This window comes from Thunnus albacares, chromosome 2 (assembly GCF_914725855.1).
Source record: "Thunnus albacares chromosome 2, fThuAlb1.1, whole genome shotgun sequence".
Classification (NCBI taxonomy): Eukaryota; Metazoa; Chordata; class Actinopteri; order Scombriformes; family Scombridae; genus Thunnus; species Thunnus albacares.
In genome coordinates, this window is record NC_058107.1 from 12,864,597 (window position 1) to 12,891,138 (window position 26,542).

General features: G+C 42.5%; 1 protein-coding gene across 8 annotated transcripts in view; it reads right to left on the reverse strand.

The window, feature by feature from the left end:
• ncor2 (nuclear receptor corepressor 2) overlaps positions 1 to 26,542 on the reverse strand; it is a 104,935-nt gene that overhangs the window by 18,783 nt on the left and 59,610 nt on the right. For 2 of the 8 annotated variants that reach the window (XM_044366269.1, XM_044366241.1), the window contains exons 12-28: positions 22,137 to 22,315; positions 21,243 to 21,297; positions 21,049 to 21,147; positions 17,821 to 17,954; positions 16,127 to 16,287; positions 14,773 to 14,835; positions 9,103 to 9,245; positions 8,772 to 8,910; positions 7,701 to 8,118; positions 6,486 to 6,606; positions 5,677 to 5,950; positions 4,709 to 4,756; positions 4,205 to 4,369; positions 3,883 to 4,019; positions 3,568 to 3,667; positions 3,275 to 3,382; positions 2,134 to 2,237 (exon numbers count right to left, since the gene is read on the reverse strand). In XM_044366269.1, the coding sequence (XP_044222204.1) occupies positions 2,134 to 2,237; positions 3,275 to 3,382; positions 3,568 to 3,667; positions 3,883 to 4,019; positions 4,205 to 4,369; positions 4,709 to 4,756; positions 5,677 to 5,950; positions 6,486 to 6,606; positions 7,701 to 8,118; positions 8,772 to 8,910; positions 9,103 to 9,245; positions 14,773 to 14,835; positions 16,127 to 16,287; positions 17,821 to 17,954; positions 21,049 to 21,147; positions 21,243 to 21,297; positions 22,137 to 22,315 (2,448 nt within the window). Of the gene's footprint in view, positions 1 to 2,133; positions 2,238 to 3,274; positions 3,386 to 3,567; positions 3,668 to 3,882; positions 4,020 to 4,204; positions 4,370 to 4,708; positions 4,757 to 5,676; positions 5,951 to 6,485; positions 6,607 to 7,700; positions 8,119 to 8,771; positions 8,911 to 9,102; positions 9,246 to 14,772; positions 14,836 to 16,126; positions 16,288 to 17,820; positions 17,955 to 21,048; positions 21,148 to 21,242; positions 21,298 to 22,136; positions 22,316 to 26,542 lie in introns of all 8 variants that reach the window. The other 6 variants (XM_044366261.1, XM_044366227.1, XM_044366233.1 and 3 more) reach the window with 5 other exon arrangements.

A 26,542-nucleotide genomic window follows, 5' to 3' on the forward strand; every position in this document is an offset into this window, starting at 1 on the left:
AACAACTAAACATGAATCATGAATTGCCTTATTTAATTACTTGACTAACAAGTCACATTCATCATTGTCACCGCTATGTACAGCTCTTAAAAACAACCATGGGCACATCTCCTGTCTTCTTCCACATTTTTCGGAACGAAAAAAAACAAACAAAAACAAAACAAAGAAAACATGTTATTTCCTGTACTGACAGTGGAGCTGCCCTGAAAGCGTAGTCGACACCAAAAGCGTCCCCGCAAAGGAGCTGTGCAGCTAGACCCGTCTTGCTTCCAGCAGTCATTTCTAACAACAAACTAGACAGTTATCCTCCCCACAAAAAAAAAAAAAACAAACAAACAAAAACCCACAGCTTTGAAATCCAAAAGAGTTCTCCCAGAAGGTGCACCCACTTGGCAACAGTAGGTGACAACAGGCAGCTTTGTTAAAACCTTGAGTCACATCACTTGTACACCGAGTATGAGTCATATTTCTACACTGCTTGGTGGAGGGACGAGAGTGGGGGTGGGTCGATGGTTAAGGAGGCACAATAGTGCTCGATATCACATTTCTTCTCTGTTGATTGCAGCTCTTTCGGGTGTTTCAAGAAGACACTGATGAAGGTTGGGGTTCTATGTAGTGGGGGGGGGGGTTTCTGACGATAAAATCAGACACAGTTCTCAACTATTCTTCGCCTCTTTGCCATAGTAGCGAGTGCAGCATTGACGCATCTGGGTGCTCTCACATACATCAATCAATCCATCTATCTGGAAGCTAGACAAACAAATGAGCTGTGTCTCAACAACTGATTGTGTTATCTCTTTCACTTTTTCCTTACTAATCTATTATAGTGGGTAACAGCCTCCTCAACACTCATTTGCTGTTGTATGCCAGTTGGATGTGATATTACAGTGGGCATATCAATGACTGGTTTAGCCAGCATCTAGAGCAAACAGATAAATGAACGAGGGAACAGATGCAGTACAGTGTGTACCTGTTGCTAGGGTGACTAGGGGCGCTCGGAGCTGTGGTTATGTCACAGCAGCAGGGAAATCCAGCAGCCACAGCACTTGGCCTGCCTCATGACCTCTCAACAGCTCTGCTGCTCTCTTTCATCATAAGCACACAAATCATAGCCAAGTAACACGAAGGCTGCTACTCTGACGCCAGTGGCTTTAAACGGTATGGGCAGGTGCCAACCAACAGTAGAGATATGGGCAAAACTGGTGGAATCCAGCACACAGAGTGGGAATAATGATGAAATAATTAGCGTGGGTTGTCTGCGTAACAGCCATATAAGCTGCTATCATGAACCTTCACATTGTGAAGTGACATAGTGTTAGTTTCAGTTCACTATTTATATCTATCAGCCTACATACAAAGAAAATCACATTAACATGAGCACACTGCTTCTTCATAGTAATCTGAGGGCAAACGCTGGGCCAATATTATCTTGCACACACACATATATATATATAAGTAATAATATATATTGGCTCATTTACAGTGGCTCATTTTCAAACTGACTTATTTAATGAATTTCAGAGGTTGTCCAGAGGTTCTCTAAATAAAAGGGGAAGAGAATTGTTGGTCAGTTGTCTGTCGTAATGCACTACTTAAAGTTCAACACTGTCAGCAGAATATTCATAACGCTCTCACATCAGGATTGTCACACCCAGTGATAACTAACTGCACAAGACCGCACAGGCGATTCTGCTACCATGAGAGTAAAACAATAGTAGCAGAGCATTTATCTGTGGATTACACCAGTTTTCCATCATCAAACTAGTGGTATAAGAGTCTTTTGTGGGGGTAGTACAAGGATCCCTCGCATAAAATGTACAAAAAGTTATATGTAATTTTTAAAAAAATGCTGTGTCTAAAACAACAGATGTGTTCTGAATATTAGGTCATTTAGCTCTCAAACATATCTTAACTAGATCAATTTACTAAATTGAAAGTAGGTCTACTGTGGGTCAATTGTGCACTGTGCAACTGTGTTATGTAGGAAAATATAAATATCAGCAGATATTCAGATAGTGGAAGATTAAGATTGGAGTCAAGAAAAAAAAACTTTCTTACAATCATAATTTCTGATCAGCATTACTTAGAAGGACCAAGGACCTTGACTTACAAGACATGGCTGTCTAAGCTCACCTGAGTGATGGAGCCCCCTCGGCAGGAGATCGAGGAATCCGGATGCATTCTGGTCCCTGGGATGCCCTTAGTGATGCTACCTCCCTGAACAGCTGGAATGGAAGCTGCAAAGATAATAAGACAGATGTTTCTGTCACTAGAAGCCAAAATGCAAAGCAGTATTAAGAAAAGCCAAAGTGGAACACAATTTGCACAGCACAGCTGCAATCAAAGCAAATGATAAATGTTTTTGAGATCACTGTTTGTTGTGTTAAAATGTAATTATAATTCTCAACTTTGAAAAGTGTTGAGGCACCACTGACAGTAATTACACCTCTGAATCCTCTTGGGTATGCGTTTACCAGCTTTGCACACATGGATTTGGACAGTTTCTCGCATTCTTCAGATCCTCTAAAGCTCCGTCAGATTAGATTAGCTTCACTGAACTGAACTCTCCACCAATTTTCAATTGAGATTTTAGTTTAGCCTGGGCTACTCAAGTACATTCAGAAACTTGTCCCAAAGTCACTCCAGTGTGGTCCTTGTGTGTGCCTCAGGCCATCCACGCTGGAAAATGTGAATCTTTGGCCCAGTCAGAGAACTTGTGCACTCTGGTGAAGAACCTCTCTGTATGTGGCACAAATGTATAAAAAGGCTATACATACATCCTACCAGAAAGGCCTAATTGATGGGAGCTGCAGACATGGTGGTCCTTGTAGATTTTTCAATTTTTTACAGAAGAACTCCTCATTCAAGTGCCCGCTGGGTTCTTAGTCACCTCACTGGCCAATGACTTTCTTAACCAATTACTGACTTTGGGGTGAACACATACAAAACGTCTCGATTATAAACTTCTTCCATTTGAAAAAGATAATGGAGTCTACTGTTGGTATTTTAAATGCTTTCCAAGAAAAACTGCCTTCACACAGTTCTATTTTGGCAGTCTTGTCTGTTGAACACAATGGCTTGCTTTGTGCTGTCCTATTAATTTTTTTGTTTGTTTGTTTTCTAGTTCATGTCTAATTTAATAAACATTATGGCATCATGGTTGATTGCAAACAACTGAACTGAACTACACAATGCGAGGAAAAATGCAGAAGCAAAGCAGAAACACTATTTTGTGTGGAAATCAAATATAAAAGAAGAAAAGGCGACCATCTACCTCTTCCAGCAGGGTTATCATGAGGTGTCCCCTGGGTCGACAGGTTGTCAGCTTGAGACGACGAGCTGCGAGGGGATAACTGTTCCTGTTTTACCACCGGGAACGGACCTGCTGTACAGTGTGTGACAATTTGGGAAAAGCGAGGAATGAACAGAGGTAGTGAGAAAGACATATCCATGGTGACGGAACAGATAATCAGACCTCACTGTCAGCTGTGATGGCCGTTGTAGAATAGAAACTTGGCATGAAGCAAAACTGGAAGTGCACTAGTCCTTCCAGACAATTTTACTCACCAACTTTCCTCTGATCCATCCAAGACAAGCCCATCTGTGTAGAAGGCATCTTCCCATGGTCCAACCCATGAGCTGGGCTGTGCAATTGTACTGGGGTACCCTGAAGAAGAACATATTTCATCATAATGGTGACTTACATTATAGTGTTAACTATGCAGTAACATTAGTTTGTCAGATTCTAATTTGAATTATTCTTTGTTTGTTTCAGTACTACACTACCACTGGTAGAATATTTTAGATAGTGAATATTGTTATGTAGTGTGCTACTGTTATTCAAAAGTGAGCCCCGGTTTTCATCTATATGCTGCTACGTACCTGTGTGATGGAGCCTCCAGGCTTGGTGGAGGAAATAAGAGGTGGTGGTTCTGGCATGGTGAGGGGTCTCACTGCTGCCAGTCTACCACCGTCCTGTGGCAGACTAGAGAGTGCAGGGTGGCCTGCTGGCTGGAACGCTGGCAGGAAGGAGAGATTATGAGATTTGAGTATTTGTTCTTGGCACAGGGTTTATAGAGGCATTATAGACAGCAAGAAGAAGGGGCTTTGTTGCCATAATACAGTATACAATATATATAACAAACAACATAAATTAGGCCTGTGAGGAATATAAGGACAGGACAGGACAGAGAGGAGGACTTACAGTTGAAGTGGAGTAGGTGCTGGTCGTGACTGATCTTGGCCATGTCTCGTGGGGACATGGGGTAAGGGGATAGAACTGGCCGACCCAAGTTAGAAGTCCTCAGGTCATCGGGGCCCAGTGCCTGCCTCTTGGCTTCACCGTGCGGAGAGAAAGACCGGGACTTTTCTGCAATGGCAACGCACATACATAATCAGAAACCAAAGCAGAGCACTCAGCTAGACATCCATTATTTCAAGATGCTGTCGTTGCTATATCGATGCTAGTTCACTGGTGTCAACATCAACACCATCGTCAGTGTTGTCCATGTGCACATGGCATTCATGCCACTTCCCGGCCAGAGTGACACACCGCCGAATTAATATACTAACATACACAACAACCCACTGCTAATATTTATTGTAAAGTACACAAAGTAAAATCCAGCAGAGGAGGGGTGAGCACCCTGCAGTGTGGTAAAGTGTTCATTAAAAAGGAATAGGGGGAGAAGGCAAGGGGTGAACCTACTTAATCCCTGCAGGAGGGTCAGTAACCACCTCTCGTTGCCTTCCAGCTCTGAAGGGACACAAACACACCACAGATCATCGCATCCTCACAGAATTGATCTCTCTCCCACACAAATATGTAAACACTTTACTACCATAACCACAGGGTGTGAATTTTGTGTTCCCACCAGCCAAAGGCAGGACTTTTTAAACCTTTTTTTCTTTCCTAAAAAGTCATAAAAGAGAGGAAAAAGTGTCTTCTGTACTTTGGAGTTCACAGCTGCTGTGCCCAGTTGGTTATAAAAGACTTGTCTTTGACTGGATTGTACCGTGTTCTCTGATATTCACATCCCACAAGCTCACAGTAAGTGCACTGAACTAGACTATATTCCCTTCTGGGTCAATAGCAATACCAGATCATTTATCAGATCCCTCTCCACAAGCGTCCCAGAAACACTTGAATACCCTAAACACTAAAGAACACAGACTCAAGGTTAGAGCATGTAGCAAGGACCAACTAAGTAAAACTAGATCAAACACTACTAAAACTGCATAATATACAGCACTTTCATTAACCTCCGTTGTCTTTATATAAATTCCATTATTCCTCTTTTTTCAGAGAAAAATCTTGTTTCCCCATCAGTGTAAGATGTTAAATCCATTTATGCTGCACATTTTTACTGGGCTTTGACAATTCCAGCAATGTACCATGTAAACAGACATGACCCTGAAGAAGAGCGATACTAGAGATCATACAGAGAGGAAATGATGGTTTGGGAAAAAGACAGAGGGACAATGAGGAAAAAAGCAGTTAACTGTGGCAAGGGTTGCTTCATTTGTAACTATCTGCTAACAAAACATTCTACGCTACTCTAAATACTAGCTGACTGGTGAAACATTGACATGACTTATGATTTTTAAAGGATTTAGCAGCCAGGTGAAGCTCAAGGCAATAAAACAACTTTCTTGTCACGATGGGGGCGAGCATACCATCTTTGTCGCTGGTGGAGGGGCTGCGTGGACGGACACGAGGGCTGCTGCTGTGAAGAGCCTCCCTGTCTCTGTCTGCCTGCGTGGTGTAAGGCTGCTGTTTGCCCGGCTGGCCTGAAAGCTGCTGCTGTTGTTGCTGCAGTTGTTGTTTGACCTCCTGAGAGGACTCCCCATGAGCCATGGTGATCTGTTGCTGGTACAGTGCCAGGGCGTGGGGGGGCAGCACGCCCTTGCCCCCACTCCGCTGACTGCCCTGTACAGACGCTTCTGGCATCTACACACAGGATGAGAGGGAATTAAATAGGTTATATATACGCACACCAAACACACATAACACCTGACCCACTCCTACCTGGCATTTGACATATGGTTAGCTGCAAACAGTGTCTGATAACCATGATAGCTAAAAAAAAAAAAAAAAAAACATCTCTTCTTTCTTGGTAAGGTAAAGTTGCCCTAACGCCTAGCATCTTGTTTCTTCTCCACCAATCAATCTATCCCATCTTTCTCCATCTGGCTGGCTTATCTTATACAAATATGACTTAACAATTTCACCTGCTGCACTCTTATCTCTGTAAGCAGAGAAACAGGGATAGTGTTGACACCACTGCAATGGAGTGCCAAAGTGTGTGTGTTTGTCTGAGCTGAGCAAATCAGTTTTCTGTTACAGAACACTACCTGGGTCAAAGATGCTTTCCAAGGATGGAAAAGCTGTAATGTTCCTCACCTAACTGTTGTTTGATGTGTGAGAAGACTGATAAAAACAGACGGTTAGCCCGCAGGCACACAAAGTTTAAATAGTTACTCACAATAGGTGGTATAGCAGCAGCCCTCTGTTTGAGCTGTTTGAGGTCCATGGGCTTCTGCAGTGGGGAGGATATGACCCCATCATGAGCATAGTTCAGCAGGCTTGGCCGTGGAGATGTCATTCTACACACACACAGACAGACAGAGATCAGTTCCTTCTTTTATTTGCTTTGCCCGCTTGAATCCAAACACAACATAGTTTTTAGAAAAGATACATTTTTAAAACCCAGAAAAAAAAGAAAGCACCACAAGGAGAGCAGAGGTTGTTGCTGTGTTCCCATCTCACACGTCTGTCTACCCATTCCCCCAGGACACAGCCATATTCAAAAATCCTCATTCACTAATCAAACTATTGAAGTATTTGAATAATTGAATGTGTGTGTGTGTGTGTGTGTGTGTGTGTGTCTCTGTGATATGACTTATGTGGGATATGTGTGAGCCCGAGAAAAAAAAAAAAAAAAAAAAAAAAATTCAATTTAGAATCCATAACCTCGTCTCGCACGTCTGTCGAAAGCACACAACATACACTGTGTAACAGACAGACACACACTTTGAGGCACAACAACACAAAAGTTTACACACACATACATGCATGCACACACAGACACACACCCACACTCACTCACTCTCTTTGTTTGCTTTGGCAGAGAGGGCAGCGTTTCCCTCAGCTCTGCCAGTACATGCAGTCTGCTGTCATGGAAAAAATTGAACAAATACCGTGCAAACAAGACTAATCACTCCTCCCACGCACTTTGACACCCATTTCTTGTGGCCTCATTCACAGACACACACATATATGGTATACATATATATATATCTATATATACAGATAGATATATATGTATGTTCATTCATACAAAATAAGTCTCTGCTTGATAGAAAAGAGCAACCTGTAGTGTACGCACAAGTGGTTTGCCAAATATGGCTTCACTGCTGTACAGTGTAACTAGGCAACTAATAACACTTAAAAACCCTCACTGCTTTATTTTCTGATGTTTGCTGTGGAAGACCAGAAAAGTAGGACACCTAGTAAACCAAAGCCCAAAAACCAGAAGCCTTTTGACACTAATAATGTCAACCAGACCCAGTGATGTCATTGATAAAAATGCAGCAGGGGAGAAACATTGTTTTTCAATTAAATGAATGGGAAATGATTGTTTTTTGCATTTTAAAAAACAATCTATTTACCACTATACTTCCTGTTATGAAGTTCTTACCTGTTCTTATCTGTGTTGTCTGTCTCTTCCACCTCATCAGCACTGCAAGTGGCACTAGAGTCACTGTCCCCATGGGAGCCCGTTTTGGTCCCATGGTCCTTCTTGGAGCTCTTGGTGGAGCTCTTGACATCCTCAGTCTCTGCTGTAGGAGGTTTTTTGTCTGTGGCATCGCTGGGTGGTGGCTGCAGCTGCTCCTTGTTAGGTTCCCCTGTCTCAGTCTTTATCTCCTGCTTGATAGATGTGTCTACATCTTCCTTGACTGGGGGTTTCTCATCCCCGGCCTGGCCCATGTCTCCCTCCTTGTCCCCGGTGTTGGAGCTGGCCTTCGACCTGCTCGAGCCCTCCTCCTTAGTCTTGCTGTCCTCTGATGAATGTGGTGAGGGCAAGCTCTCTGTGTCAGAGCTGTTGTTGGCTCCACCTGGCAAAGACAAGAGGACAAAGGGAGACACAGATCAGAAGACAGGACTGGGCTTACATTGTTAATCGTGTTATATCTCCTTGTCCTTTTTTCTTCCATCTTTCCCCCCATCTCTCTTTGCTAAACCAGATTCTTCACAGTGCCACTCTTCTGCCTAATCAGGTTTCACTGTACAATAAGGAGGAACACAAAACCAATTGGGATGAAATCCCCTGGGGCTTTGGTGCTCCATTGTGGAAGTAGAGTCTGTACAGTATACTTCAATCAACAAACTACAGCAGGATTTTCAGGATTCTATTATGTTTGTCATTGTGGAATATAATTCTTGAAGCTAACAGTGAGCTACTCAAAGAGTTATGCCTTTACATTAAGGATCAGGAGCAGGGACATACTGCAAAGTAGTCCTGAGACCTCCATTTTGCTCTGCTCACTGTTTTGACAAAATACAGGTCCACAGCAACAGGAATGATTTTTTTTTTCTTGCTTTATATGATTGATTGCTGACACACACTCTATTACTCGAAAAATACTTAATACTAAAAATAGATAAAATCCGTTTTTAAGCAGGAGACACAAACTTAATTGATAAATGCAGGTAAACCTTTGATTTATACAATGTAGCGTTATGTATGCAGCTCTTGGGAGTGGTGTACCTTCTCCATCTTCAGCGGCCTCCTCTTCATTACCACTGGCCCCTGAACCCTCCATCTCCTCCTCCTCTGCTGCGTACGGGGCACTGGCCTCCTCATTCTGTGGGGCTTTCCCCCTACGACGGGCTTTTCGCTCCTTCTCCTGGGTGAAAACCAACACACACTAAATAAAAACTGCCAAGAGACCAAAGAGCTCCAGAAGAAACCCAGAAACAATCTTATAGCTAAGGGGGGCACAGAAAGCATTTAGTACTTTATTTTTTCATCCTTATGATTTCTGCTATTTTCAAACTGAGAGGAACACATAAGTCTCAAAAACGTTCCCTTTGCCTACCGATTTCATTTTATGCTGCTGCAGAATCTCATCAAGTTTTTGCCTCTTCTTGTAGTTGAAGTAGAAGTTCTTGCACTGAGACACAGTTTTTGATCCCACCATCTTGGCGATGGCGGACCAATTCCTACCATATTGGAGAAGGCCTGGAATAAACAGATGGACAGGCAGAGGGATTAGGATACTGAACAAGAACAACGACAGACATGGATGACATGTGGCCTTGAACAATAACAATGTCTCCTTTCCATCTCAAATGCAGTTGTAAAATATGGTGTAAGATGTGCAAAGTGCACTTGTTGTAAAGATTGTAAATGTAATGGTAATTTTGGTTTATGCACTATTACACATATCACCAACCACAATCTCTCCAAGTCCATAGTGTGGGAGCCTCTCTGATAAATCAATAGCCATAAACATCTGTCTATATACAGCTGTCAAAACTGTAGTACAGCCTGGGAGTTTAGCTCACAATGCAACATATGAGCAGTGTGGCTCAATGCCATATGCTTCCTATATAGAGAAAGCCAGAGAGAAATGGAGAGGGGAGTGGTGGTGTGGTAGCTCAATCACCTATTATACTGCGTCTATGATACCGATGACATCACTAACTCTCCCCACTGGGGTCACTCTGTGTCATATTCTGACTGACTTTGATGTGACCCAGTTCCAAGAAACCCTAGTCCTTTACCCAGTCAACCACATGATTGTGCCTTACACAAGAGTCTACAGGCACCCGCTGGGCCAGAGCTGTGATAGATCAACCTGTCATGAAACACACACACACACGGACACACAACTACTCAGTGTATGTGTGCTAAAAGAAGAGATGTAGAGGGCAGTCAGTGGGCAACTGCTAGTGAGTGAGAAAGACAGATAGCGTAGAATTTGCTCCGGTGTTTCCCCTCCAGAGTCTGCTGTTAGCTAAAGGCAGCTCATTAACAGTGTGTGCTGTAAGAGGCTTAGCTTACACCACCCACTTGTTTCCTGTGCCAGTCTGACAGGCCCTGGCAGCAGGACAGCCTCTCAAAGGGTTGTGGGGGGTGTTATTAACAGGCACAGAGCCAACACCTCCTGGGATAACCTTGGACAAGGGTTCAGAGGTCTCTGCATCTCATCGCTTAATGGAGGCAGTAGGACAACAAGCAGAACTCTGAGCCAAAGGAGAGGAAAGGACAGCTGTTTACAGCCCTGTCATTTCAATTCTCATATTAATCAGACTGACTCTGATATCAAAAGTTTATAGAATGATACTACTAATAAGTAACAACTGCAATAAAAGCTTATCTAATAGTCGTTTACAAGTTCAATATCTAGGGTAATATTCACAAGATTGCATATATTTATGATGTGAGGATATATAAAAAAAATGACATGTTGTATCCACAAACGTATCTGCATTGTAACACTTCAAGCTCAATTCACCCCTTGAAATGCCATATTTATCTTTACGTTGACATGACTCAAACGCCACCTGTGACAGACACCTACTGATAAAATAAAAACTTTTGCCAAACGGGACTAGCAATGCTGTGCACCTTCCAGCAAAAATGAGAAGCTGTATGATATTCACTGTCATGCTGAGAATACGACATATAAAAAGAGCTACCATAACAAGTAAAAGCGATCTTCAAGTCTGAACTGTTGGTGTCTAAAAGCTGCTGCACACCTACAACCTGTCAAGTGTTAAAAGTGGAAGAGGTATTTCAGCTGAAATATTCATTTGCTGCCACTGAAGGCAATGCTAGGAAAGCTTCTCTGAGAGAAAAGAACAGAGACCGCTCAGCCTGACTCACTCCAAGAGAACAGGGACACATGACTGACACCTATTAACCTTTTACAGCCGTCTCAGAAGAGGGGAGGAGGGGGCAGACTGCCCTACAAGTCAGACACCACTCCAACCAGCCAGAGTACACACAAACATTCATGTGCACAAACAGTGGCATAATATCAAGTAGGACAAACACTTTGCTCTGCACCCAGTGAACCTGAAGTAATAACAATGCAATTCATTTACTCAGAGTCAAAGGTCACTTTGTTTTGACCTCCAGCTACATCCAGTTTATTCCATTGTATGCAAGCACACAAAGCACAATCTCAAGCTGCTCTGGTTGACTCAAGGCCTTAGTTGCTGTAGCAACACACATGGAACAAACATCCAATCAGCAGTCGCAATACTGAAGCAGGTGGTAGCCTCACACCCAATCAGAACCCTGTATTCCCTTTAGCTCCTCCCAGAGAAAGTCCAATCAACACCTGGTGCAGCCAGAAAGTGGTTGTTCCTGTCTGTCACATGCCTATCACTCCAGCCGTCGTCTCGTGGCCCTGCTCTGGATAACACTATCAGACGGTCTGATCTCTGTAGGGCCAGCCGGGAAGCTCTTCAGGGCTGGGCCTTCCTATCCAGAGCAGAGGAGATGAAAACAGCTCAGTCTCGGCGCTCTTCCTGCCAGCTGGCTTGATACTTGAGCCGGTGTCAGGTTGACATGCTCCAAAACAGCACATGCTCCTGGCCTCTCCCCTCCTTTCCTCTTCCCTTTGCTTCAGTAAGTGCTGGTCTGTTCTTCTCTGCCGTGTCTCTCCCCAATGGCGGTCGTCTGGGAAGACTTCCACAGGAAAGTGGGACTGTGGGGCGGTGCTATGTGCTCAGCCTCTCTCTCTCCTCATCTGATCTCTCCTCTATCTCTCTTTTTTTCCTCCCTCCCTCTCTCCGTCGGTCCGTCCCTCCCCTTACCTCACTCTGCCAGCAGGCACCGCGGCACGCACACACACACACACACACACCAACCGAGGCACATACAAACGCATGAGTGAGTACACACTCACTCGAACCCTCTCTCTCCCTCTTGTTAATACTCTAGCACACAGACGCAAACACATACTCAGGCAGTCCAAGAGTAAACAGAGAGCGGAGAGAGAGAGAGAGATAGAGGGAGAGGGAGAAAGGAGAGAGAGGGAAAGAGAGAGAGAGAGAGTGAGTGAGAGAGAGAGAGAGAGTGAGCGCGCAGCCCAGAGAGAGAGAGGAGAGAGAGGAGAGAGAGAGAGAGAGAGAGTCACTGAGCCAAAGAGACAATGGAGAAAGAGGAAGGATACAGAAGTTGAGAGTAAGCAAAGAGCGAAGAGGGGGAGACACGGAGGGGGGGGGGAGGAGAGCAAGGGAGTTGATGTTGATACCATGAGAAAGCATAAAGGCTTTCACATTTTTCCTGACTGACCTGCTTTTCATCTTGAATGTGACCTCTCTCCAGTCTATAACAACACAGAGTGAGGGAGAGAGAAAGTGAGTGGGGGAATGAGTCGCTTGCCAAATCTTCCACAGCTCTTGCCAATCTGGGCTGGTGCCATCTCCCATCGAAGAGAGACGGACAGAACGAGAGACAGAGATAGAGCAACAGTGGAGAAGAAAGAGAAAGATAATATAGCATTCTCTACCTGCTGCTCCTTTAAATGGGTTCTTCCAGCAAGCAGAGCAAGGGCCATTATCCAGCTGCCTGCCTGCACCCAAGCAAAGCCTGCCAGATTAGTGCACTTACATAAATGCCAGCCAAGAAGGTGCACATGCAAACACACACAGCTTGGACCAAGTGCACACAGACACAACCTTTGCAACACATATCTTAGAAACACACACACACACACAACGGCAGAACTGGTGGATTTAAGAGAGAGGCTTTACAAAGCTTGGCTGTCCCTTGTTTGAGGTACCCAGTCTTTATGAGCAGTGAAGACAAGAATGATCCATCTCAGAGTGTGGCCATGCCATCCTCGAAGGCAGCGCTGGGTTGGCACTGCAATGCTGGAATGTCCTTGCCAGGCACTATAAATGCCATTATTCAGATCTCTTTAGCTCAAGGGGATAAACACATTAGCATCAGGACACCTAAGCCTCTTTAAAACATATACATGTCAGGCACCTGGAGGGGAGAGCACCTTGTCAAGCTGGTTCGATACTAGAAAGAAATGGGGGGGGTGGGGTTACGGTCTTGGAGTGTCTAAGGCAGGAGGGGGAATCCCTTTTGGCAGGTGTGGGGGTGGTTGTTGGAACTGATGAAAAATGGCAAGACCAGCTCCTCTTCAGCCCTTGGTGCTGTAGCTGGGGCTCTGTGGTTGTGGTTACATAAGCCCTTCATAGAAGCTCTGCTCCTACTGAGCTGCCAGGCTAATCCTCTGGGATGGAGCGCCCCACTAATCCCGCTGCAGGAGAATGGAACTGAAGACATTAACTAGGATTACTACACAGGACCGTGTTCAAGCCAGGCCAGCGCCAGTTATCGCAAAATAACCCCTTAACACACAAACCCGCACACATACACAAACCCCAAATTGCAGGGGACACCACACACACACACACACACACACACACACATATACACACACTGGCAGCACGAGACAGATGCGATAACTCCTCTAAACCAAAATGTGGTTTCAATATCACAATCAAGCTGCTGATAACTGCTTGCAAGTGGTACTTCATTTCATCTACTATTGATTACAAGGAGAAACAGGTTAAATTAGTCAGAAGGCAGAGCACCTCAGTAGCCAAATGGGTACTGCGCATGCCACATAACCGCAACGTCCCTGGCTCAATTCCAGCAAGGGACCTTTGTTGCATGTCATACCTACAGTATCTCTCTCTCTCCTTGTTTCCTGTCTACCTCTTCGCTGATCACTGTCCAGTAAAGGCAAAAAAAAACAAAAAACAAAAAAAAATCTTAAAAAAAAAAAAAAAAGTCAGAAGCAGAACTGAGAGTTACACAAAGCACGGTGACACACCATCTAGAAATGGCCACGAAGTGTCTGCCTTGCAGTGAAATTGTGTTGAGTCATGTACACAGAAAGTAGGACTTGACATTACAAAGATGGTACTTTCCCACCTAAGATCTCGATTTTTAAAAATGATCGGTTTAAAAAAAACATGCATTTAAATATACAGTTCAGGCTTACTTTTGGTGATGTAAGGATTCAAAGGCAAAGATTTATAAATATTAACACTACTACTGCTTGCAGTGCCTATCACCGTTTCTTGGAACATGTAAATCTGTCTTTTTAAAATACCCAAATGGATAAAAAGCAGATCTGACCTTCAATCTGGTGCAGCAGATCTGTAGGGAATCCCTATCCAAAGAGTAGTTTGCATTAAAAAAACACTGAAGGTGAGGAGCTCATTCAATCAGCGACTGAGCTGGAGACTCATGTATTGCTCGCAACAAGCACTGTCAAACACATTCACACACAGCGCTGGTGTGAGGAAACTGAGCAGAATGTCAGCGACCTCTGTGAATCAGCCATAGGCTGCTGGGTAATCTTCAGTCAGAGACAATAAACAGGCCAAGTTAATGACTGCTGCATATGCAGGGGCTAGCTGATAAGAGGCAGACTTTACAGCTGGCTTGATAAAAAAAGACAGGCTGCCTTGACCCAGAGAGACGGGGAAATGGCTCCAAAGAGCAACAGACCCAGTCCAGGCAGACTTGACACATACACGCATAGACACAACCTAGCAGCACGTGGCGATTACTGCCTCACTAACAGGAAGTCACAGTCTCATCACTTGTCTATGCTTTCGAAAAAACAAAGCTCGAGTTGCTGCTAGTGTGACATCTCTATTATTATGCACGCTATCTGCAATGAAGTTACACTTCGCAGCGAGAACAAACTTTTCCTTTGCATTACCTTTTTTGGCAGTTTCCATCTCTTCTTCAGTCCAGCGAGAGCTCTCATTCATCTCCAGGTTGGCTGTTAAAAAAAAAAAAAAAAAAAAAAAAAAAAAAGAGAGAACCACTAAGTTACAGAAGGCGGGAGGAGAGGGGGGGGGGAGTGGGCAGTTGTCACAAAGTCAGTTAGGGAGTGACTGACAAGAGGAAAGGAAGGAGAGAGAGAAATGAGAGAAGAAAAAATAATAAGAGGGTGGGGGGCAGGGTAGCTTGTGCTGCTTGGCAGTGAGGCACTGCAGCGTGGGTCGCAAGGGACTGTTTGTTTTAGATGGAGGAAGCAGGAAATCCAAGGAGAGAAGTCAGTTAATGATTATAGACATAACAACTGGCTTCTTTCCCTGCGCAGGCCATAAGCCAGGCCGACCCTGGCCCTGACTGGCAGACATTGGAGCTGGACCCTGCACTTACATGTCCTCTATATGGACCTGTGAAGGGCACAGTGGGGCAGCGAGCACTACTCCCAGCAGAGGAACAAACAGTGGTGGAGGGGGGGGGGGGGGGGGGGGGCTGCTGATGAGAGCCCCTACAGTTTGAGTCACCTGGGGATTCCCTGTGACTAAACCTGTGCGGCAGGAGCAAATGCAGCACATAAACACAACTGCTGAAACATCAAAAATCCCTGATAGCCTACAGCAAAAGTGTTAAGTGTGTGCATGGCTGACTTACCATCTGTAAGGAAACAAAGAGCTAAGCCAGGGGACACTGCTGACAGATTCAGTATTTTGTCCTTAAATCATACTTTTGTCTTTTGCCAACAGATCAGAACTAAACTGCATGTCTCCTGCAGTCACCATTTTGATTTCTTATTGTGGCATTTCAATGTCAACTAGTGAGTGCGAGACTGAAAGTGAATGACTGGAAGACAAAAGGAACAACAGTGCACTCTTGTGGTGTGGGACGGGAGGCAACAACTAGATCAAAGGCCACAAAGTCAAATTACAAAAAAATCCATCATAATGGTAGTCAAATAATATTCTGTAAACATTCTCTGTTGTTTAATTGCTCCTAAATAAATAAATAAAGGAAAATTATTTTGTCCTACATTATTAGCTATTTTAACATTTTAATCTTCTTGCACCAAGTTAGAAATGACAGATTTCTTTATAATGAATAGGAGTTCAAGTGTATCCCTGTTTAACAGAAATATTGCAATGGATCAATTGTAATTTAACCAAATAAATATTCATTTCATAATGTTTAACCTCTCCAACTACAGTGTGCAGTGTGCAAGTAGCGGCTTGCTTAAATTGTTCTCATATTAACATAACACTGGAGAGAGGAGCGAATCGGCACTAATTGCAGCTGAAACTGACCGAGCTCATTGTTGAGGGGTGGTGTGGTGGTCTCCTCCACTTCACTGGTCATAGAGCGGGTGATGCGGCCCTTGCGGCGCCCTTGGCTGTTGGCTGTGCGTCGACCCTTGAAAGCCACTGTAGGCTCTTTGTCCTCTGCATCTTCTCCAGAGGTGTCATCCCTGCATTTGAGAAATGTCGACAACACCGTCAGCGAGAGATATGCGGGGTGTGTGCACATAACGGATCACCAATACAGAGCTCAAAGCCCTCTTTTTAAAGCCCTTCTCAAAGTCCCCCAATTTTTTGAAGAACATTGCAGGACAGGTGTTGCTTAGCATACAAATGAGTGTTTTTTTTTTTTTTTTTATGGCCAAACACAGACTGTTCTCAATCAAAATGACCAAATAATTCACTTGCTAAAGACCTGACTGAAGGCAAAAAGCTCCTAGAAAGAGCAAAAGCACTAAAATATTTCCCAATACAATTTTTTCTTAGATGTTAATATAGGCTATGCTGCTATTCAGTTAGTCCAAAATTCTGCATCAGCTTGTCCTTAACTCACTAACACTGTTTGGCCTCTACATTGAAGCAAACCTGAGCACGGAGTCTATAGAACGCTGCAGACTGAAACAAACTTGCAAGTCCAAATAGGAGCGTGTATGCAGATACTGCTTTTTCTTTCTTTTTTTTCCTTCAAGATAATTTATCGAGTGTCAGCACAATGGCATGCCAGGAGACAGCCACTGAGTTTGAACCCACTGCTCCTCCATTCATCTTCCCCGAGCTCCATTAATCTTGCTGAGGGTTGCTGGTGGCACACTAAATATAGGCGAGCCAGCTGTGCCAGGGGTGACGGGGAGGCAAGCAGGGTGTGCTGGGAGTCACGGAGTCCCCTGGCCTTTCCTCAGAGCAGGGACACAGTTGGCAAAGTTTCATTGCCATCTTCTGATCCGACAATGCTAATAAATATGACCTGCCATTGGATGAAACTACTGTAGTGTTCAAACTCAGCATCATAATATAGTGAATGAAAACCGAGATTGAGTGTTGCATTCATCTATTGGTTTTCAGGCGACAGAAAGCAGTGATATTCCATCTGTTGTTTTGCATCCTTCGCTGGCACTGTGCCTGAAAACACCCCCTTCAACCACCGCACGTAGCCGCCCACCCACACATACACACAACACACCTACTCCTTTCAAACAGCTAGGTTAATCATACTGCTTATTTTCCCCCCATCAAAAAAAAACCCCTCAGTCTAACAAAATAAGCACAGAATTTCAAAAATGAGACTTGGCACCCTACTGGGAAGGGGAGAAGCATAAACAGGAAAACAGCTGTTTTAACGGGGTGAACGAATGGACGTTTGAATTTGCCGTAGGTGGAAAGTCTGGCTGGAGGTGAGAGAGTAAGTGCTCAAGGGTTACAGAATGATTGGATTTCCAGATCTGCTCCCCCTTCTAGCCAAAACCTACTCCATTTGCTGCAGCCTAACCTAGAACAATTCTAAAAATTGTGTGTTGGAGAAAAGGGGAGAGTTTGAAGATCGCTGCAGCTGTATGGGTTCACTCGCATACAAATCTGCTTTTTTAAATGTATTATGAAGGCTTAAGTACATATTGTTTAGGCATAAAAAATTCATAAGATGTTTGAAACAAATGACATGACTAATGCTCTCGTATTGGTTTAATCGGTATTAAAATGCAACTTACTTCATTCCATCTTCCTTGTCTTCAGCTTCATTTTTTTCTTCATCCCTCTCTCCCTCCTTCTCTTTCTCCTCCTTCTCCTTCTCTTCCTGGCTGCTCCGGTTCACTTGTTGCTGCTGTTGTTGCTGCTGGCCGTGCTGCAATGAGGGACACGGGAACAACAAGGCGCTCCATTACAAAGATAATCCCAGGTAATGGATACACAGACTTACAAACAAACACCCAACCTCTCCTGTAACCTGTGTACCTTAGACTACGTCCACACTGATGCCTTTTCATTTTAAAAACAGCACTTTAAATCAAAAACGTTCTCCGTCCACCCGAGCGTTTAGCACCGTTTTGGAAATAACCTCTATCCATTCTGACGCGCCTGTAAACGTATATAACATGACCATTCACGTGCACTGGGCACGCACGTGCCAGTGTAAACAGGAAGCAGATTATCTGTGCTGCGGTTGGTTGCTTAGTTGCAGAAAATACTACAGAGGAAGAACAGCAATGGCGAAAAAATAAGCCCAGAGATTTCTATACTTGGACTTATACTCGCCTTATTTTCGGTAACAGTTCCATCTCGACGTCGGTCCAAGCAAAGAAATCTCTTGTCTTACTTTTTCCCTTTTACCCTACAAACTAATGTAATTAGTTAATGATATACTCCTTGGAAGCTTTGGAAGTAATGCTCTGCTACTACTGTAGGTAGCAGGCTAGTTAGCCAGACATGCTAACGACTGTAGGTTACGTTAGAGCAGATAAACACACAGTCTAACCCATTTCTTACACTTTTGTTCGTGTTTTCGGTTTTGGAAAGACGGAAAAAGACACCTTGCTCCAAACTCTATAAATGCCAGGTATCTGTCTGACTACAGCCCCATTCACACTACTTTAGAATGTGGAGAGAAGCTTGACAAACCTGCCGTGCCTAGTTGATGTTTGCTAAGCTTTGATTGGACAATTACTGTTTGATGGAGGGGTTTAGAAAATGTCAATTACCACTGAAGTGTACATCTTTGTAAGGAAAATAATTTTGCATGGTATTCAGATTTTATTCTATAATATAAATGACAGAAAATGCACCATAATCAAACAACTTGCCTCTCAAGAGTGGTGAAACAACAACGTCAATAACCTGTAGAGACTGTTGTCATTCAGCAGATTCCTTCAATATGTCTTTATAATTAGAAGCCACAACCTTTTAACCACATACATTTTCTGCTTGATTGCAAACAGTGAGTGAGTTTGCATTTCCTGTGGCAGATCTGATACCCGAGACATTACTCAGATATAAATGTACTTTTGGCAGACAGCTGCAGATGGGGTGATGTCTAGCTGGCTTTCTGAGACACCAACCACACCACAGTGTTCGCAAAAACAGAAAATAATTCCTCTTTGTCAGTTCTAAAGACTTGGTTTCACTTATTTACGGCGCAGATAGAATACTTACTAACTAAAAAATCCTATTCTTTTTCTGCACAGGCAAAACAAAACAGGATACGAAAGTTCCGAAATTACAACAGCACTTTTCTGCTGTATAACTTTTGTTCTTTAAGCACACAGCACCACTTCCTTACCAACTTCCTGCCTGTCTGTGCTTTTAGGGTTAGAGTTCAGGTTAGTACAGACACGCAAAGTCTGACCACACTTGTACTGATCCAACCACTACCCTATTTGATGTATTTGAAGTTGCTGAAGTTAGGCGAACGCTCATCAAAAAAAGATGTAAACATTTGTTTATCACTTAACATATCTGCTCTGTAAAAAGACACATTACATCTGGCTACCGGAAAGGGAACATAAAAAGGACATCAACCGAGACGGAGAAAGAGAGAGAGTAGGAGGGGGGAAATGAAATAGAGTGAGTAGAGCAAGCTGTTACAAAACAAGATCAAGATCAAAATGCACCTTTCACTCTTTCACTCACAGATATCTTTTTCTCTATTTGCACAATATCACTAATGTCCTCTCCCTCCCTTTGAGAGCAACCCAAACATAAAACAAATAAAAGCCATAGCACAATAAGACTTTATGGTCCCTCAGCCTCATGTGTAAAAACCTGCCTGCTCAGACACTTTTTCATTATCAGACTAATAATCCTATCTGCGTCAAAACATGCCCTGAGCTGATCTAGGGGCAGCCCTACAGAAGGTGTAGCTAAAGGAGAAGGCTGAGCGGACACACTATAGCACTGAGGGAAAGAAAAAAAACCTCAATGAGAATAGAAACACATTAACATTTGCATTAAGCTATTACTTACACTCACAATATCTCCAAACATAAACTCTATTAGCATTTGCAGTCATTTTGACGTATAGCACTGCGCTTTCTGTTCCCCCCCCTGTGTAGCTACCTCCTCCTGTGACTGTGAGCTATTACTGCTAGCTGCTACTCAAGAGATGTGGAGCAGCCGCCAGGTAATGAGCGGAGCTTTCTTCAGGAGAGATGAGGAGATGCCAGCCTCGTACCCATGGGAAAAGGTCACCCGTAAATTAATGCGCCATTTCATTAGCGCCTGTTGCCGTGACGTTTAACAGCTAGCGCCTGATCTGAGACTAAGTTGGAGCTCATTAGCAATAGAAATGACCTGTGTTTAAAAAAAAAAAAAAAAAAAAAAGAGCAGTTAGTATGAAAACAGTGCTGACATGAGAGGGTTGAGAAAATTGTCTCGCTTGATCAGTACAACTATGTGACCTTTGGGGTTTTTTCTGAACTCTTTATCACTGGAGTTTTATGGCTTAGACTACCTCGGTGTTCTGCAAAGACACTGTTATAGCCCCTATGCTGGTGGTGAGATTATCACCGTGATCACACAGGGAACATTTTAAGGAGCACAATGCCCTTATTTTCAGTAGTTCTTCACGAGTTCAAATTCCTTATGTGCTCCAATTGTGCACCAGATGTCTCATGCTAATCTGGATGGTATACCTCACGAAGTGTATTCCCAAAAATATGATATATTTAACTTCATTCTCTGCTAACGGATGATGGTAGGATGGATAGGTAGCATAGGTTGTTCTTGCCAAATTTGTTTGACCAACAGAGAATGGTATTAGGCCCCAAGCGTAATGACTGAAATACAACTCTTTCTTTAACTAGCTAATGGCACGAGTCATTGTCATTAGATAAGTTAGCAGCAGTTAAGTTGACTGACAGCTGATTTTCAGGCCTACGAAGCATGTTGGCTTTTATGAATACTAGAGCATCTTTCTGAGCTGTAAGCTTGAAAGGTGAGAATACCTGGCTTCTTCCCCGGCGTCTGTAGTTCCTCCGCACTATGTTCTTGTAGTTTTCATTCTTTTTGGTCAGATAGTAAAAGAGCACACACTCTGCCACCGTCTGAAACATGAAAGAAATATTATTTGCTTTGAGCCATCATTGTCTGAGAAAACAGGATTACTCAAAGAATACCAAAAAAGAAAATGAATCAATACCTTTCTCTCCAGAAAAGATGCAATCAGACCAAAGTTTTTGGGGTGCTGAATGAACCTGTGGGAGCAGAAGAAAGAAAACATTGCAACCTGCTAATGGAATAGTTAAAAAAAAAAAACTTCATTGGTATTTGCTGAAGCACTCACAAATAAGATCACAGAATAACACAAAGAGGATGACTGAGGAGCTGATGTCAGTGCTGACGCAGATAAAGAAAATTCAAAATGAACACTTTAATGTTTTTTAAGCAAGCTAAGAGGTACATTACATCTATTATTATTACATCTATCCATTAATATTAAATTAACAAATTGTGCATCTAATTTTTGGATCAAGCATATTAGGAGAAGTGGGCAGACTTTAAAGTCACTGATTTTACTGTGTGGGTCTGATTTGATTTGGCAGCTTGAAACGCCTCCTCTCATTTCTCACGAAAGGGGAAGATTCACTTCCTTACCAACAGCTTACCGACCGTGTATCTGTCACATATATTTCACATGGAGTAAAATACATACTTCATCTTGTTGCTTAAAAAGAAGCTCTCAAGCACTTTGTCTACTTAACATGAGAGTGGAGCTGAAAGCTAAAATGTGATTTTCTAAAAAAAAAAATAAATAAATATATATTTATAAAAACATATTTTGTAAGTTGTAAAATGTAAAACACACAAAATAGGAAAATCTTAAGTCAGTTCATACATTGTATTCTGGGTGCAAAATGCCAAAGCCAAATGACTAGAAAAATGTTACTGTTACTAAAGCTATTTCTCAGGTGTATTTGTGGCCAACAAAACCCAACGTAGCTGCTAAGAAATAAGGATGAAAGGAGATCTTTTTCAACTCAAAGCAGCATAAGTTATGCTTACCACTCTGACATTGTTTAAGTTTTGAGCTTACTTCTCTCTGAAAGTGTCCTTCTCCTGCTCGCTCCACATGTTCATGACCTGCCGGTCCTTGTACACCTTCATGGGGTCATCCATCAATCCATTCATGTTGATGAACTTGATGCGTTGCTGCTCAGCGTCAAACAGCATAGGAGGGATGACCGCCAGCTGTCGCATTTGCTTCTCTGTGTTCTGACGTACACACATGCCACACACAAGACACAAACAGAAACCAACATCCTGGAGTGAGTGGGTTGGTCTCGAGAAGGAAACTATCTAACAACATGGTGCTTAAATTGACATGTACTATATGAAACCTAATGTGGTTATACACTCCGTTTTGAAGTATGGAAAAGTTCAGAACATATGAGAACAAAGGGCATCCTGTTGGCTTGGCTGGCTAACGCATGCTCCACGTCAAATGTGAACTCCTCTAAAACAGTCACTGTTCCTCTCACTCTTAAAGTTGCAATCTAATAAAACAAAAAGCTCTAAAAATTTTTACAACACTAGGAAGTCTGAGATTAAGATAGGGAAGGGGAGGCACTGTGACAGCATTTTTTAAAGAGAGAGCCCTATTGAATACATTGCTCAGCTTAATGGTACCATGGTGAACATGAGGGGGTTAGTTGTAATGTGCGACTAGACACTGAGAGCAGTGCCTCACATTGGACGAGTCCCTCCAACCTCAAGTCTATTGGGGTGCAGCAAGACAACATATCGGCATTAAAACATGAAACATCCAACATATACTGACTTTTAACATCTATCTGGTGAAGTCAGCCAGAGCTTTACTACAGTAAAAGTATGATTGAATTTTGACATAGATATACCTTGTCCTTGATGGGAAATATTTTAAGCTTGTTAGCTGAATCAGACAACTAAATGCAGTTTCAATTGGACTTGAATTGTGTGAATCATGAGCTTTTTAATTTTTGTAATGTAACTAAAGCAATCTTGTCAGCCCAAATAACATGAATTCGGCTGGAATGACTGAGGTCAATTTTATTTATATAACCCAAAAATACAATTTTCCCCCAGAAGGCTTGAACAACTGCTTAAGTGCTTTAATAGACAAGACTGACACATTTAACACAGAAACTTTTCCTACTTTTCCTTTCATCATCAAATTATTAGACAATGGATGAGTACATGGGCAATAATTACTGTTCCAACAGTTGACTGTGTGTGTTGACCATGCATGTTATAAATGGAGAATGAAGAAATGAGGGAAGATTGTTTATCAAAAAAAAAAAAAAAAGACAGGCAGTAAAAAACAGCTGAAACTCTCAACATTTTGGGAGCGTTCAATTGAAAGCAGCTGTGCTCTGTTGTGTTTGCCGCTAGGTTGTGGAAGCCTTAAAAGGCTAGTATTTAGCTTTGGCTAGCCCTGCTAGCTTACCACAAATATTCCAGTGGCATACCAGTTAAGAGGGACCTCTCAGTGGGTACAGTGGAACACAGTGTCATTTATAAGTGGCATATGGTTATCCCAGTAGAACAGCTGTGGTATATTGCGATATTTACTGATGCCACTGAAGCAAAACTGTGTTGCCATGATTTCAGAAGGCCTGGGACACATTTTTGTAGGCTGCATTTTATGATGCTGTTTTATTGCTTTTACTACTGTTTAATTCAACTGAAATTAAATAATACTCATAGATATTATTAGAATATAACACTTGTGTGTAGTGAAGCCAATAATTGCTCATTTTATAGAGACCTGGTCCACTTCATTTCTCTTACTTACTCTTAAAAAATATTTAAAATTACTCAATTAATCATCAAAATAATCCAGGGTTGCTGCACACTTTTAAAAATCAAATTTAAGACTTTTTAAGACCTTTAAGACCTAAACAAAGGAAAATTAATACCATTTCTACAGCAGAACAAACGCATTAACACATGTATAACATGTTTAACCATTTTTTATTCAAATAAAACGATCAAAAATCAAACACACATCTTGGTACAGAGGACCAGGGCTAAAACTTACTGTTTACTGATTGTTTATGAAATGTCAAACTATAAGACAAATTCCCAAAAGATTTCTAGAACCTAAAGTTATGTCTACAAATACCTTGACCAACAGTCCAAAAACTCAAGAGTTTACCATTTTGTCTTGATTATCTTAATAATCCATTTCCTGTCATTCTACTGACTGTTTCAACACTACATGGACATTCTTTACCCCTGACTGATTACATCCTTTGTTTTGAGAAGAGCTATTTTTTCATCACGTCTCGTAGCTCAAAAGCCTTTTTCTCAATTTCCCTATCCAAGTTTCCTAACTCCTCTCTCTTCTCCTTGCAGCATCTTCGCAATGTGTTGGACTTTGTAATCAGTTCTGCTATCTTAGTCCCTGCAGTACTCTTAGCTTTTTCTGCAGAGCTGTCTCCATCTTTTTCTAGGGTCTCTCATACGCTTCGCATTATTTTTCTTTTCTTCTGTAGATCTTCAAGTTCATCTCCAGTCATTTTTCTTTTGATGATCTGCTCATCCTTTTACTTTTCCTTTCTTCCTTATCCAGGTGCATTCTGTACCTGGTCCGTGCAGTTGCACAGTAGTTTAGCAACTCTTTAGTAAGAGGTACTTGGGTCACTGCACTATATACTCTCACATGGTAACAGATACGTCTTTGGGCAATAACTGTGTCTTCATCCACGTTCCATGTTTCCACCTCTTTGTTGACTGAGAACCCATGTTGAACTGTGGCTTGGCCATGGGAGAGAATCAGCAGCTTCTTCACGAAACCCCACTGCTCTGAGGATGAGGTGCTCATGTGCCGATGCAAAAACATGTCAACTCTTGAGTTTGGGTCTGTGGGACTGAAGTTCTTTAAGCTTGCTGTTCTGGCCTCATTAAAGAGGAATGTCTAACTGCTCTGCAGTCACTTCACCTGTATTTAGAAAACGGAAAATCTATAGACATGACAACTGTTTTTCCTGCACAAACTTCTGGATGAGGCCCTTCATTCTCCACAAGCACACATCTGGCTCTGAGTACATTCTGTTTGGGTCCAGACACATCATGTTTCAGACCATGGGGTACTTCAGTGGACACTTATCCAGAATGTTCTTGCAGATGTTTGAGAGAGCTATCCCACTGTCTTTCATGAACTGCAGCTGCCTAAGCTCGCCTACTCTGCTTTGACTCCTAACGTTCCCTGACAAAAGTAGACAAAGTGATCTGTACAACACCACCACAACTATTGATGTACTTTACACCACTAGGCATTTAAAATTATATGAACAATGTGAATCATACTTGTAATAAATTCATAAAGAAGCATTTCTAACTAATAAGAAAAGTGAGTGGCCTACCATCAAGGCAGCTCTGGCTCACAATCCTACATCCACCTGCTCTGGACTGAACCATAGGTTCTGGTCTGTCACATCAAACCTGACAACATTTAAGATGGGAACATCAAGTACGTCCTCCTTGATCAAGCATCTGAGAATGCTCTGAGAAAAGATTTTGGTTGAGTGAGTAATATTGTAATTACAATAAAGGAATTATGTACAAGTGTCCTCAGAATGAGAGACTGCCATGAAGAAGTGCAACTTTGGTAAAGTTAGGGGATCCATTTAGGCCTCTGCAACTGTGTCGTATGATGAGGGTCCTAGGTTGGAGAGCTTCTTCATTTTGAACTGGTCCACAGAGGTGACAATAGAGGGCCAAATTTCAATAGCCCTTGCCACTGCTGGAAAATGTCCAGTCAGCGATGACCACAAAAAGGCTGTGGAAATTTTGTTGACTTTGTCACCAAGCTGAAGTCTTGCCACCTTGCAGGTGTACAGTGGAAGAGAAAGTGCAGGGCTTTGGGAAGCTTCTCTACTTGCCACACCCCAAAACCACTCTTGATAGAGTTGTGCATGGTGTGGAGACCACAATTTCCAGCAATCTGAATTTGAGCTCCACCAAACTGTTTGTCGTGTTCTTGTTGTAGGAGCTTCACAAACTTCCAATTTACACTTGGTCCATTCATTGACACAGACGACATTTAATTAAGGCTGAGCTCTTCTGTACCATCCTACAAAGGAGAAAACAAAGGGAAAAATATTAACAAAAAAACAAGTTAAAGGAAGATCATGTAGCATGTGTATTACATGGGATAATAGTGAGATATGCTTTAAAGAAAAAGCTTATTTAGATGACAATTACTGGTGTAGAATCATTTATAATGGAGAGGACAGAATGTATAGTTTTGGTGACTTGCAGGTTAACACACAAGTGCAAACACAAACACTTTTATGAACATCTATGTTACATATATTCAGTTGCTAATTTATAAGTCCACCTAACAAAAATGTATGCAGTGTAATGCAATAGTCCTGCTGAAAATCCTACCTCATGACAGTTATAACGTTCAGTTTTTGTTGAAACTTTTCTAGAGAGGTGTTTATGATTACTTTTGAG